This window comes from Stylophora pistillata, chromosome 1 (assembly GCF_964205215.1).
Source record: "Stylophora pistillata chromosome 1, jaStyPist1.2, whole genome shotgun sequence".
NCBI classification, from domain to species: domain Eukaryota; kingdom Metazoa; phylum Cnidaria; class Anthozoa; order Scleractinia; family Pocilloporidae; genus Stylophora; species Stylophora pistillata.
In genome coordinates this window covers 21,407,411-21,422,150 of record NC_142519.1, presented here as the reverse complement: position 1 = coordinate 21,422,150, position 14,740 = coordinate 21,407,411, and the positions used below count along the sequence as shown (strand labels likewise).

The 14,740-nt window shown below is 39.4% G+C and overlaps 1 protein-coding gene and 1 pseudogene across 2 annotated transcripts; both read right to left on the bottom strand.

The window, feature by feature from the left end:
• Nucleotides 1-71: 71 nt before the first annotated feature.
• On the bottom strand, nt 72-5,355 carry LOC148741654 (collagen alpha-1(XII) chain-like; annotated as a pseudogene). Its single transcript, XR_015994910.1, has 4 exons — nt 4,448-5,355; nt 2,426-2,813; nt 1,420-1,831; nt 72-1,007 (listed from the first exon to the last, which is right to left on the bottom strand). The product of XR_015994910.1 is annotated as a collagen alpha-1(XII) chain-like (transcript).
• Nucleotides 5,356-11,376: 6,021 nt separating this feature from the next.
• LOC148741653 (von Willebrand factor A domain-containing protein 2-like) lies at nt 11,377-14,740 on the bottom strand. Its single transcript, XM_088743888.1, has 3 exons — nt 14,524-14,740; nt 13,560-13,946; nt 11,377-12,098 (listed from the first exon to the last, which is right to left on the bottom strand). The coding sequence occupies exons 1-3, from the start codon at nt 14,654-14,656 to the stop codon at nt 11,794-11,796; spliced, it is 825 nt and encodes a 274-aa protein (XP_088600014.1). The 5' UTR covers nt 14,657-14,740; the 3' UTR covers nt 11,377-11,793.

Genomic DNA, 14,740 nt, shown 5'->3' with positions numbered 1-14,740 from the left:
TTTTAATGACACAAATTACTAGTTGACCTACAGTTGATGTAACAAGATACTCAAAATTCGTACAAGGCAAAGCCGATAATACAAGCAAGATTTTATTAAAAATTGTGTCTTCTTACTTAACAAATACAAATTTATCGAAAAGTCAGTTGATGCATATAGCTATAACCACTAAAATTGCAACAAAAACCCATTCTATGATGGAAGACCTCTTTTGCTAAACAAGATGCGTGATTAATATTTGAAAATATTCTGTAAGCTTCGTTGAAAAATATACAAAGCAGAAAGTTTGCGGAAAATTTGAAACTAGTAGTGCTATTTTGAAAATGTGATTTTCACTGAGTGTATCAATTTTGGATCTTATGTCAATTCTTGAGTTATGATCGCCAATATTATCCATGCCATCCCTTGGGGAACTTAGGAGCACAAGCGGTATTATTCAGTGACGATGATGATGATGATGATGATGATGATAGGAGCAGCCGTATGAAAAAGGAAGTGCAAAGATGGCCTGTAGCGGAAAATTGAAGAATCTAAATAGTCGGAGTGTGTTTTCAATTTTGCAAAGTTTAAGCTTTTTTCAGATAAATTTTGACGAAACTACCGAGTAGAGAAAATTTTCATATAATTCAGGGAAACTTTTTCAAACAATAAATTTTTCCTTAAAAACTAAGTTTGAAACTTAAGGAGGGTCTATACCCTCCTTCTGACTTAGCAAGGAAGATCAGTCGCAGCATTCATACCATTCAACAAGTTAGGAGCGATATCCTTTACAATTTGCTTCACCATATCCCAAAGGTCAGAAGCCACGTAAAAATACTTTTCCGGTGGACTAGAAGCCACCTCCATTATCTCTGCTATTCCATTAAAGTAGCGACCAACGCCGACAACGTAAATTTCTACACCACTTTTCTTTGATTCTTTGGTCTTTGCTATGGTGTCAGAGGGGGAATCGGATGTTTCATATGTGACGAGGAAAACTATCTTCTTGTCTGGATCAAGAAGTCCGCCTAAAAGACATGGAACAAAACCCAAATTAATTTAGGGGTGAACGAAGGAATATAAATCACCCTTGTGAGTTTCATGTAAAACTTCTTGATTGAGAATACATTATGCGTAGTTTGGACAAAGGCTGACGATTTCGTTATGCAGCATTACCATTTATGGAATACATTACCATTTATGGAATACATATGCGTAACCTAGGATTACTTGACTTGATTATTCCTAATGCTGAATCTCTTCTCAAAAATTCCGGAGCTGAGAAGGTTTCATTACATTTCACAGCCATTTATGCAACTTATTAACAGGATGTAATATCCTAAAGGGCTAGTATTATTTCTTATATTTTCCCCTTTTTTCAGTCTCATTCTCATACGAAAGGGAAGTAATATTAATTACGATATGAGTAGGAAAATTTACCTGCCAAGCGATCTTCAAATAGTTGCATGGCTTTCACCAACGCAGCATGAGTGTTAGTTCCCCCTCCTGGGTGAGTGATTCTATTCATCTCACTGGCTGCGAAATATCCCGCCAAAAAATTGACTGTTCACAGTGGCTGAGTCCGAGAATGTGATCGCTGAATACTTGAGGTCAACGTAGATGTTTTTCACAACTAATAGCTAACGAAGCGCCTTCTTTGCCTTCTAGAATTCACAATATCCAACTTTTTCTGAGCCATCCATGAGAACAACAACATCGTGAGCCTCTCTTGGAGAAGGTCTTTGGAATAAACTCCGAAATCCAGCACCAATTGGAGGCTGCTGAGATTTAGTTTTTACGAAATTTTCTTCGAGTCTCTTTGCATTTGCTTTGTCACTCGAAACAGGACGAGCTGAAAAAAACCAATAAAATGAATCCCCTGATATCATCTAAGACTAATTGACTAATAATAAAGACTGATAGTTTCTAAAGAAACTGTTTGGGGTTGTGTCGGTGGGGTAACGAAATAATTTGGATAAATCAACAAAGTTGAAATGGTAAATTGGCCACCGTTACGATTATAAAAGCTGACGTTTCGAGCGTTAGCTAGACCTTCGTCGGAGCGAATGACGAAGGGCCGGGAACGACACTAGTTGAAACACAACAGTAAAGTATGAGACAAGTTCTCATTCCTGTTTTTTTTTTTTTTTTTGCTTTTTTTTTACTGTTTTGGTCTATACATCATCAACGTTGTCACTTTCTTTTCAGTTGTAATTGTAAGTGTCCTAAGAGAAACTCTCTGGACCTATACACTGTGTGACTTGTGACGAAAACGAAACACGTCAAATGAACGAGCGGAATTTCAAATACAGTTTTGAGGAGTAACAAACCCTAACACCTGTACACCTGTTTTATTTTTGAGTTTAAAACTAACACGAAAACTAAACAATGTTAATATTCCCTGTTTAAAATTAAAACTTCCGATCGAAAGTAAATTTGTACATACCTGAAGAGGGATCTTCAAAAACTCTTTTTGCTTCTGCCAACGCAGCCTGAGTGTTAGTTGATCCTGGGATATGGGGAAGGTTCTTTATGTTAATTCCTGCCTCCGGATTAACAACGAAATTGAAATCGGTCGTGGCAGTACTTGCAAATGTAACTGCCGCGTATCTCTTGTCATATCCTACTTCTGACGCAATGTCAAGCATGTTCTTCAAGGCTTGCTTTCCTTTTTCGTAGTTGCAGTCCCCAATCGAGCCTGAACGATCCAGAATCACCACGATATCTTCCTGTGAGACCTGCCTCTTGTTCCGTCCAATCTGAGACAAGATCGAGAGGGGTATTGATCACCAGTTTAGTTGCGTTCTCATTTTTCGTCGGAACATGTTGAAAAGCTAAAAAAGAACATAAGAGTATAGGAATGAATAAAAGCTATTTAATCATTAACATGCTCTCCACAAGTAAACTAACAGATGCTTCACTGCCACCTAACCTTTACACAGTCGAAATACGTTCACGTGTACTAACTTGAATCGAAATCCTAAGCAAGTCAAGTTTGTACCGTATTTTTACAGAGTATATGTTTTTGGGGAAAGTTCTCCTTTCGCCCATCAAACACATTGCGGTCATAGAGAAATTTGAGTTTTACACAGGCATAGTTATGTACTCGATAAAGATTTTATGAGCAGCTAAACCAGCGTTTTTCTTGCGAAAAAAAAAAACCAATCGACTGTGGTTATTCCGCCATAAAAATAGGTTCAGTTTATCCAGATGAAAATTCGAAATCATTCTACCCCTTCGATTATGCAGTGATCTTTCAACGTCAGATAAAACAAAGAGTTCTCCTTATCTTAGTTTATCTGCTCTGATAGCCAAATCTCGTTCGTTTTAGCTTTTAAAAATTCCTTGATAGTTTAAATGTAATATCTCAAGAGCAATACAATAAGTTTGAAGCTATGCTGTTGATGAGGAAACCGCACATCGGGCCACTAAATTCGGTGACAACTGGGGAGGATCGGATCGAGTGGGTGAAACACTCTCGTCTTTTGGGTGTTACTATCGATGAGAGACTTTCATGGAACCACCACCTTACTAATGTAAAAAAAATTTTGTAAACAAACTTTGCCTATTGAAAAGGAGTTCGTTCTTCAACAGAAACGCCCGATTGGATTTATACTTCAAGATAATACTACCATTAGTTCTATACGGCCCTTGACAAAATATCTGCTAGGTTTATCAGGGAATGTGCTGATCTTATCTGTGTGCCGATATGTAATATTTTTAATCAATCTATTAGCCAAGGGACGTTCCTAGACGACTGGAAATATGCAAGGATTACCCCTCTTTATAAACAGGGTGAGCGCGGTGATGCTAACAATTACCGCCCAATATCGGTGATTTCAATAATGGCGAAGGTGTTTGAAAGGATAGTTTATGAACAGTTATATGCCTATTTGGAAGAGCACGATATTCTATGTCAAAACCAATCAGGGTTTCGTGCTAATCATTCAAATGTAACAGCTTTGTTGGAAGCGACAGATTCGTGTGCATATAATATTGATAACGAGAAAATCAATGGAGTCATTTTTCTAGGTTTGAAAAAAGCTTTTGACGCTGTTGATCATCAAATCCTTCTATCGAAACTAAACTATTATGGTATACATGGCAAATCTTTCAGATGGTTTCAGTCATATTTGGAAAACCGAACACAAAAATGCTCTGTGAACGGGTCGCTATCCAATAGCTACTCATTGACTTGCGGCGTCCCTCAAGGGACCATCCTCGATCCATTATTGTTCTTATTATATATCAACGATCTTCCAAAGAGCTTATCAAATTGTAAACCGAGAATGTATGCCGATGACATGCACCTCACATATGCGGGAAGCAATCTTGAGAACGTTCAGTTTTGTCTAAATAAAGACCTAGAAAACATCTTCCACTGGCTACAAGCGAACAAACTCACGTTGAACATGACTAAAACCGAATTCATACTAATAGGGTCGAGGCAGAGACTGAATACTCTCACATTTTTTCGATCCAACGATGTTTCGCCTCTTCTCCTTCTTTGAATTTCTGTCGGAGGATGGTAGAAAAAACTCCAAATAGAGAGGCGATGGCCACTTCATTGTTGTGAACATATCGGCCATCCAAGCTCCCGCCAATTTTCAAATCCGAAAGCTGGACCATGCAAAACTCGCTTGGAAAATGTGCCACTAACGGGCTACTTGAGAGAAACTTCCTCACTCTTACGCCACATATCTTGAAATTTAAAACAAACCATTGCCTTGCCTCATCTGTAGAAGGAGAGTGCAACAATTCAACCCTTCAAAGTTCGAAGGAATCCATAACTGCACTCGACCACATATCTTACGCCACATATCTTGAAATTTAAAACAAACCATTGCCTTGCCTCATCTGTAGAAGGAGAGTGCAACAATTCAACCCTTCGAAGTTCGAAGGAATCCATAACTGCACTCGTCCGACGCATATAATATGAAATCCAATCTCGAAATGTCGATAGGCCGATCCAGCCCCTAAAAAAGAACAGGCATCATTGTGCCCAGCAGGAGTAGAGATATAGTACAAAATCAAGCAATTACTCAGATTACTGTGAGCGTTTACAAAAACAAGCTGTCAAGGCGATAATAGACACTTAGCCGGTTTATGACGTCACTCCATAGCAACCAGCCTTTTCGAATATTTGAACTTCCGTTTACTTGTGGCTGGTGATGAATACTCAAGTGAGCCAGGTTACAGCTACAAAATCGCTTGGTGTAATAATAGACGATAAACTCGATTGGCATAGTCACATCGCAAAACTAACGAAAAAGATCGCCTCTGGTATCGGGGCCCTAAAGCAAATTAGGCACCTGATACCAGCATCAACCTTACATCTCATTTACCAAGCTTTAGTAAAACCTCACTTTGATTACTGTGACATTGTTTGGGGTCGCTGTGAAAAAACGCTACGAGACAAACTGCAGAAATTGCAGAATAGAGCAGTCCGTGTGTTGACATTCTCTAACTATGATGCTGATGCAACTGATCTACTCGAGTTTTTAGAGTGGAAAAATCTTGCACGCCAGCAGGAAATCCACAAAGCCACCATGATGTTTAGATGTCTGCACGGGCTAGCTCCAAGGTATCTATATTCAAAGTTTACGCGGCGTGACTCTGCTTATGACCTCAGGGACTCTGAAAATAAGCTCAATGTTTCAGTACCGCGCACTAATTATTAGAGAAAAAGCTTTAGCTACAATGGCGCCACATTATCGAACAGTCCACCACGCGATATAAGGAACACAGAGTCTCTGGGGTTATTTAAACGTAAGATCAATGACATTCTTTAAGTCTAACGCACGGCATTCACGGAAAACAGCTTTAGTGTTATAGTATGTAGTTTTGATTTTAAATATCTTAGCATATGCGATAAGTATTTTTATGGGCTGATGAATTGATCGTGTTTAAATTAAGATTACATTACATTACATTACATTACGGACTAGTCGTCTGGGGCGCCTGCCCTAATGCAGAGCTTCTACAATTGCTAGAAGTACTTCACCGTAGGGCGGCTAGAATTATATACAACTTGCCCCGAGATATGCTTACTGAGGAAGTTTACCGACATTCGAACTGGAATACTTTAACCCTCTATTATAAACTTCGATTAATTAAACTACTCCATAGCTTGTTTATAGGTGAAGCACTTACGGCTCTGTCATACTAACAAACAAACCATGCACCACATAAAATTTTCGAAGGAGTAATAATATAATTGTCACGTATTTTAACTCGCACTTTCTTATAAACTCCATAAGCTATAGAGGCGCTATACTCTGGAACGCTGTCTCGAAACATTTCACAGACCAGTTTTCAGTTTTTTATCGCAAAGTGAAGAAGGACTCTTATTTTAAGGATCTCGATTTTAGCGCACAGTCAGTCCAGTCACTACCCAGGAACTACCAAGATTTTAAATACTTTTAACTATTTTTATGTTTTAAACCCTGTAGTCAATTTACTTGTAGATAAATAATGTAAATCATTTTTATTATTCTTACTGTTTATTTTGTAGAGTGATTTTAAGGGACACTATTCTTATTGTTATTGTAATCATATTCCCACGACCCCACAAGCCCCCAGCTTTAACCCTCATCGTGTGTAAATAAAGGATATGATTGATTGATTGATTGATTGATACTGAAATACGGGCATTTATGAACTGCGAACAATTTGACTATGAGTTAAACTTGGCGATTAAATCAATTGACCTAAGTGCCTTTATACTTACAATGATAATACCGTTGATAACGTTTTAGAGCTGGTCTGAACCAAATGGGTTCCTGCCAAGTTAGAAAGGCAAGGATGACGATCATCGTCAATCGGTAAAACAACGGAGCCATTCAACAACAAACATATGAAACATATGTATGAACTGCGGTTGTGAGACGTATATGTGAACGATCCTTCGCAGTAAAGCACTATTTGAGCAATAGTGAAAATCAGACCTGAAAAAAATTTCAGGCCTGTACGGGATTCGAACCACTGACCTCTGCGATACTAGTGCAGCGCTCTACCAATTGAGCTAACAAGCCAACTGGGAGCAGGCCATCAAATTAATTCGACATAAACCCGTAGATGATAAATCAAACAACAACAAACATATGAAACATATGTATGAACTGCGGTTATGAGACGTATATGTGAACGATCCTTCGCAGTAAAGTGCTTTACTGCGAAGGATCGTTCACATATACGTCTCATAACCGCAGTTCATACATATGTTTCATATGTTTGTTGTTGTTTGATTTATCATCTACGGGTTTATGTCGAATTAATTTGATGGCCTGCTCCCAGTTGGCTTGTTAGCTCAATTGGTAGAGCGCTGCACTAGTATCGCAGAGGTCAGTGGTTCGAATCCCGTACAGGCCTGAAATTTTTTTCAGGTCTGATTTTCACTATTGCTCAAATGTGCTTTACTGCGAAGGATCGTTCACATAAACGGAGCCATTGTTGGAATAGTTTTTCGCGAAGAGATTACCGTCAATTGTCTGAAGATATCTTTGTTCTTTGAAGACTTAGCTGGTTATGACGGCTTGGCTGATTTTATAGGCAGAAAGCAATCCCTGTACGTGTATTCCTTCCCAGCAAGGTGTGTAGCTGAGGGAGAGAATGTAGCAAAGGCTGTGGCGGGAAAGCTGAGGTTTGCGTCACGTGGGAGGCTGTAGCTTTTTTTACCAAACAGTCTTTATTAACGTTGCGCTGACGTTGATTTAGGGAAGTCGTTGGAAAAGAATTTGAAAGAACAACAAATATCACCTGATCACCAAGTTTCTAATCTACAAAACCAGTCAACGATAGCATCTTCATCAATTAAAGTTACGGTTCAAGCGCTGTTCTTTATCAAAAGTCCTAATTTTCACAGCTACGCCGCTTTTTCCAGGGAGCCTCCCATTACCCACACTTCCATAACACAGCTTAGTAAACAAAAAATATAAATAAATAGAAACGAAAATACTGTCAAGAAAACTAAGCATGTGCCAAACTATTTTTGAAAAAAGCTCCAACTAGACAGGAAAGCCAGACTGGAACCTGTCTCTCTGTCACGTTCGATCTTGAGGCGCAAACTCGATCCGTTTTTCGAAAACGAAGATATCCTCTCTTGTACTTCCCCACTGGATTTCGTTGCTTAAATATGTTAAGTAGAACTTCAACGACCGAGCGCGATGGAGTATCTGAATTTAGCTAAAACGTGTAAAATAGATTTCACAACCACATGAAATGTGTGGAACTCTTCCATATTTTCTTTGTTAAGCAATGCCCTTGCTGCGTGACTAATGTTTTTTTTTTTAACTTCTTTGACCTTCAGCAACAGGGAAGCCGATTTAGAAAATGACTAAGATACATGGGTCGTAAAGTAGTCTGATTGTTTTATTGTAATTAGATCCAGATATCGTTTAAACTAAGATCTGATCTACAGCAACAAACAACCTAATTCAACACACTGGTGACGTAACTAGGGTTTGTGGTAATGAAGGTTACCATGATCTCGGATAAGCGCTTTAGAATGCGCAGTAACAGATATCACGTCTGGTCGATATCGATTTAGAGAAGACTAAGAGGAGGGGGGTGAATAGGCTAACGGATCGGCGGATTCCGAGAATTATTTTGCCCGGATTTCGGATTTCGAGCAAAATTTTAACGGATTTGCGGATCCAGAAGTTGCAACGGTTCGCGATTTCGTCGATTTTTTAGGTTCGGATTTTGGATTTTGTTTGTGAGGAAGTTCGGATCGTGGATCTGAACGATCGTCAGAAATGCGTTGTTTTCTGAGTAACGCACTGGGACGTCTGCTGTGTTCGCGCCCCTTTCCATGACACTGTACCCCACCAATTGCGATTCGCTCCATGGGAAGGCCATTGCCTAGCTAACACACAACAGCTCAAGGTGCGTTTTCCACCTTTTTACGAGACAAGTAGCGAACGGATTCGGATTTAACAATATTTTTTAACGGATTGACGGATTTGGTTATCAAATCGCAGCAGAGCGGCGGATTTGCATACCCCTATTCACCCCCCCCCCCCCCCCCCCTCTAAGAGAGATAAAGAGCCGAAATAATACTGACTATAACTTTTATATGTAATTATGAAAGCAAACAAAAAAATAATATGACGGGAAATGATTAAAAGTCGACCGTTAGGTACAAATACACACAAAGCACTGCAAGACTACATTTTAATTTTTACTAGTTTTACAACCGTTTTTGCCCCATACAATCTTACCAAAATCTAATCAACGTCGCTTTTACATCTAATGGGAAAAATGAACAATCCTGAGAGGAATATTCTAGAGGACCACTGTCTTCTAAGAGACAAAATCGCTGCTTTAAGATAACTAGGTTTTATTAACTGAGTTGATGATGTGAATGGGCCACCTTTAAAAGAGTCGGAAGCTGACGCTTCGGTCGTTAGCCCTTCGTCGGTGCGAATCAATACTGTGACAGCTAAAAAGATCAATTTTTGTGGCTACTGCCTCCTATAGGAGGCGAAAGTAGAAGACGCTATTTTTGCAGTCGTTCTATTTCCGATGAATCAAAGAATTCGAACTCCGGAACGCGCCCTTTGGAGGGCAATGGGCGCCCAAAATATTTCGCTAAATATTTCGCTTGAATTTTGAATGAATAACACTGCTAATGAAATTTTCTCAGACAAACTGACCTTTTTGTCACAGAAAGTACGTAAGCTAGTGAAATTTGCCCTGACAATGTTAGCAGCCGCTTCTCGTAATCGTTGCGTGACAACCCAAAGAATAGCTGCTCTAAAACCGAGATGAGCACGATTCGGCGGCCACTTGGGAGGCGAGGATTGTTGGCCGTGCGGGAGACTTCTGCGCGCCGAATATGCCAGGCTTCAAGAGACTTAGGTTTCAAGATATTTCATGGCTTGAAGTGCGCGAAGGATCAGGGAAAGGTTTTCCTATAGGTATATGAAAGGGCCTAAGATTGAAGTATTTCGAACTGGGGTCTTCTTGTCTTAACAGTTTATCAATCAGACACGTCAGGTGGGTTAGATTTTTTATATCCGCGTGCTCAGTAGACATGAATCAAAACTCGTCACGCTTTCTTATCTTTTGAGGCGGGAATTGTTGTAATTAGGGGTACTATTCACTTACTAAAGATACATATCATAGCAAAAATAAGTTTTCAGTCCGCAGCAACATTCCAGTACAAATTACGAAGCATGAATACCATCATCTCCTCTAACTACAAGGAGGTTCAACTTTGCCATCTGTGTGGACGACTCATTTGTCGGAAGTAGCTTGGCTACATTATAGGGACCACTGACATTTTTAATTGTAAAAATTATGCTGATCAGCTGGGAAGGAGGTTAATAGCACCATTTCGTCTCTCTGTAATCGAAATGTCCTATACCGTTCTCGAAAATCTCCGCCTCACTGTCTTTGAGTGCTCTGGCATGAGTTCTTCTTTGCTGTGGTTGTAACAGACCACCTGTGACAAGGAAAACAATCTTCTTTGCATGACAGCGGTGACCTTTACAAAAGGAAAACAGTAATAGAAATAGAAAGAATCACGTTGCGTCGAGACCTGTTTCATCGCCTTCAATTTACGTTAACGCAAAGACGATGAGATGCAATTTGGGTCAAAATTTTGACACCGAGAAATCCTGTCTGAGTAAGGTCCACTCTGATCACGCGCTAAAGGTGGAATTCATTGACCGTGTCTTGGGCTCCAAAAAGGCCAAACTTTGAACAATCCGGTAAATTGCCACCAAGTGATTATTTTATTTTATTTATCATAGCGGTATCGTCTCCAACTGCTACTTTTGAAGTTATTCAGAGTTCAAAAACAGGCAAAATAAGAACGCATGGTCTGTTAATCTTATGTATGCTGATGTTTAACCCTTGTGCACTTATGTTGATAAATCTGAGAAAAGAGACTTACCCCAGCACATCGTTTCTCAAATCTTGCAAGGCCTTTATCTAAAACTTTCTTACAATCAAAATCTTTTTAATTTAAGCTGTTCTTTGGCAAAGTAATGATGACTTGGTCGAGCAATGTCATAAAATATATTTTTCTGTGATTTATTTGCAGCTTCTCTCAATTTCCCTTTCCCTGTCGATAAAAAAATGGATGCTCAGCGACAAACAGTGGACTCGTCACAGAATTGACGCAAGTTGGGCCACGTTTTCCTAGAGAGCAGAGGCTAGCAAGAGGGGTGAGACACGTACGACACTAGCCCTTCGCCTACAGTTCAGATCATTCTCAGGTAAGAAAACCATAGATTATATTTTTCCCGCAAACTGACCCTGGGTGCTGCGACAAATTCGAAGTTTGGGGTTCAAATGAACGTTTTTAAAAAGAAAGAAACGAGGAATGACATCGAGAATGGAAGATTGTAGTCATAGCGCGCTTTCTGAAACATACGGAGCCTCTGAAAGGATGGGTGGCCATCTTTATTTCCTCTTAATTTCTACAATGGGGTAGTTTTGTGTTATTCAGTAGACTGTTTGCATATAACTTAATTAGTAACGTTAACGTCAAAGTTTAATTTAGGTTAATCTATTCAGCAATGATACACAGTTTAATTTCGTAGAGCTCTGGACCCTTACAAATAATCCAAAAAAATATTTTCTCTAACCTTCTTAAAGAGTACAATAAATTTTGCCATGTTAAAACTTTTTAGGGCTCGGTATGCATTGTGCAAAATGCATTGCGCGCCGTCCAAACAATTTTACGTGATAAAAAAATTTCAGAGCATAAATCAATCAAGACATTCTTATTCAACGAATAGCCTTTAAAATCGAAAACACGAAAGCCTGGGGAACTTTGAGGGAAGGTCGCCCATAAACTCCACCTCACTTTCCGAAGCTGCACGGTGGATTATAGGGACCGAGAGCTCGCTTAGGAAAACGCTTCTGTAAAATTAGCCTAGTGACTTCATAAAATTGACCCACAGTTTTCACTCGAAAAATATGTTGATATGGGTCGCTAGCTACCTTGACCATTTCGTCTATTCCGTTTATGTAAGATCCCACAGCAACCACATAAATAGTTGCCCCTTCGCTCTTGAGTTTCTTAGCCATGGATATGGTTAAGTCCTTGTCATCTGACTGACCGTCAGTGATAAGAAGAACTACCTTCTTAGAACCACGACGATGACCTAGGATTGATAGAAGAATTTAAAGATTTAGTAATGGTAATAGGTCCGAGTGGAGTCAATTCGGTCTTTTATTGCATCCATTTTGAAATGACTGGTGGTCCCTGTAATCTGATTGGCTCTAATTGGTGCGATTTTTTTACAAATCGCACCATTTTTGCTTTAAATCGCACATTTTACGCTTGACTGAGTTTTTGACACACGACGTCAAAGTCGTTCTGTTTTGCATGCAAAATAAGATATGAAAGCGTTTCCGGTTTTGCTTTTTATTTAAAAACCGGCTCAGTACTGCATCAGTAAAATATTTGAATTGACCAAGTCCTGTATTTGAGTGATTTAAAAATGGATGTAATAAAGTGGTAATTGAACCTTGTGTCGTGCAATTTTGGTCAGAAATCATACTTGTGGTTTCAAATCGAACTCGCGCTGCGCGCTTGTTTAATTTTGAAACCACGCGTATGATTTCAGCCCAAATTGCACTCCACTCAGTTCAATTACCATTATTAATCATACAAGTGATTAACAGAGTCGGAGAAATACGATCGAAGCTGGAGTCTGCTTTGATAACTGCAAGTATGATTGAAGGCAGAATTGGACGCCACAAAGTCCTGTTACTTATTAATCAAAACCATGGCAATATTTTAGAAACCCAACAATCCATCGGCTAAACGTGTCGTAAAAAGTAGCAATTAACTCGGCGAGATTAGCGACAACGGCGCGCGCTCACGACGCGTTCTGTCCACTTACACAAGCATGAAGCGTATCATACGCTTGTGTAAGTGGACAGAACGCGTCGTGATAGTATCATAGTATGATACTATCCAATTATAGGCATGACACTTACACTATCCCACTAATGCCCAAACCAGGCTCAGTGATAGTTAATCACGTTCAAGAATTTTCTTATAGTTTTAATCAGGAACATGTATGCTCTGTATTTCAAGCTTGTTTCGAGGTAGTCTATTCAGGATATAGTGATAACAGTCAAATCTTAAGAGATCAGAGCGAATGTTGGTGGCTACAGTACATGGGGTCAGAAGCTTATGGTGATCGGAAATTGTAAAGTTTGTTTTAGAAGTGAAAGAAGGATAAACCTCTACGCTGTGGCGGGGATATATGACAACCCTTTCATCGGGTCATTCTCATGAGTTATTTCCGTAGGTTTCATTCACGTAATATATTCATGTGCCAGTCATTAGCACAAAATAGCCAAATTTAAAACGTTCACTGAATTGGAGTATTCTACTGCTTTGATTTTGTTTAGCTTCACAAAAAAGGGTGAAGGAAACGGAATTTCCCATGTTTGAATTTCTTGACCACTATGATATAAGTACCATTCATTAAACGATGAGCCCACTCGCGGAAGTGGTTTTTAGAGTCTTCGCAGAAGAGAAAGTTAGGGAACTGAGATATACACGTCGTACATTGCATTAATTGCCTCCCGACTGTTAACTAACATTGTACCTGACAAAGGGTCCTCAAACAGCAACTTCTTGGCTTCTGCAAGTCCAGCCTCAGTGTTGGTCGACCCTCCTGGGTAGACAATGTTTTTAATTTTGCTGGCCGCTGTACTACGCGGCGAGAACTTGAAGTTCGCTTTGGCGGAAGAAGAATACGTAACAGCTGCATATTTGGTGTCAAACATGTGATTATTCATTTTCCCCATCACGTTTACAAGTGCCATTTTCCCTTTATCAAATTCGCACCGGCCGATTGATCCTGAGCCGTCGATAACGGCAACGATATCCTCTTTCGAATTGCTTCTCTTAGTAATCCTCGAGTAACCGATGCCTAAGAAACTCGCCATGAATTTATCGGCAGTCACACTGGTTGAAGGGACAGCTTGAAAAGCTGAAATTAAGGTTAAACAAGAATTCAATTTGGAAGTATTCAACTCTATAACTGGAATTGACACGTACAAAGAACACATCTTTAGGGAAGCCCATTGACATAAATACCACTGTACATGTTACTAATTTCTCTTTCCTCTTTGCATTACTTTACCAAATGCAATTTTCCAACCTACATTTCTAATTAAAGAGCAATCTCAACCAAGCATAGGTAATGCAGTAGCCGTTCTTAACATGTAACTGATTTAAGATATTACGTCTGGAATTGACCCGGGCCACGAGGTCTACTTGATAATAAACAAACATGGGAATTGAAGGAATTCGTAAAGACTCGTGCATTTAGTAAATTTTAGCTTTGTAGGCTGAAGTGTATTTCATCCTTCAACAAAATCTTCCGTCCATCATCTGGGTTTTTGCATCCTGTCAATTTCAGTTTTCAAAGATATCGAAGCAATAATATTTGCCACGGAACCGATATAAACTATACATTACTTTCGTACATTTCTGGTTCCCTTGCCCCAAACACAATTTCTTCAGTCCGGTGGACCATCTTCTGATATATCAACGGCAGAACTTACCCTGATAAAAACTATCAGCTGGATCTGATGGATAAGTTTGTGGTGGCGGTCGGCACAAAAGTCCTGAAATTCGTCCTGTGAGAATTACCAGTAGGCACAGCACAGAAATCAAACAAGTAGAAAGTCGTGACATTTTGAAGTCTTGAACTATTTCGGAAAAGTCGCTTTAAGTTGTTCAAGTTGAAGTCTGGAATTATTGGGGAGATCGCTCTATTTT

Coding starts and splice junctions, on each gene's coding strand:
- LOC148741653 (XM_088743888.1), bottom strand. CDS start 14,656: ATGTCACGACTTTCTACTTGTTTGATTTCTGTGCTGTGCCTACTGGTA. Junction 13,947..14,523: donor AGCTGATAGTTTTTATCAGG/GTAAGTTCTGCC, acceptor CCTTAATTTCAG/CTTTTCAAGCTGTCCCTTCA. Junction 12,099..13,559: donor GTTTGAGGACCCTTTGTCAG/GTACAATGTTAG, acceptor TATCAATCCTAG/GTCATCGTCGTGGTTCTAAG.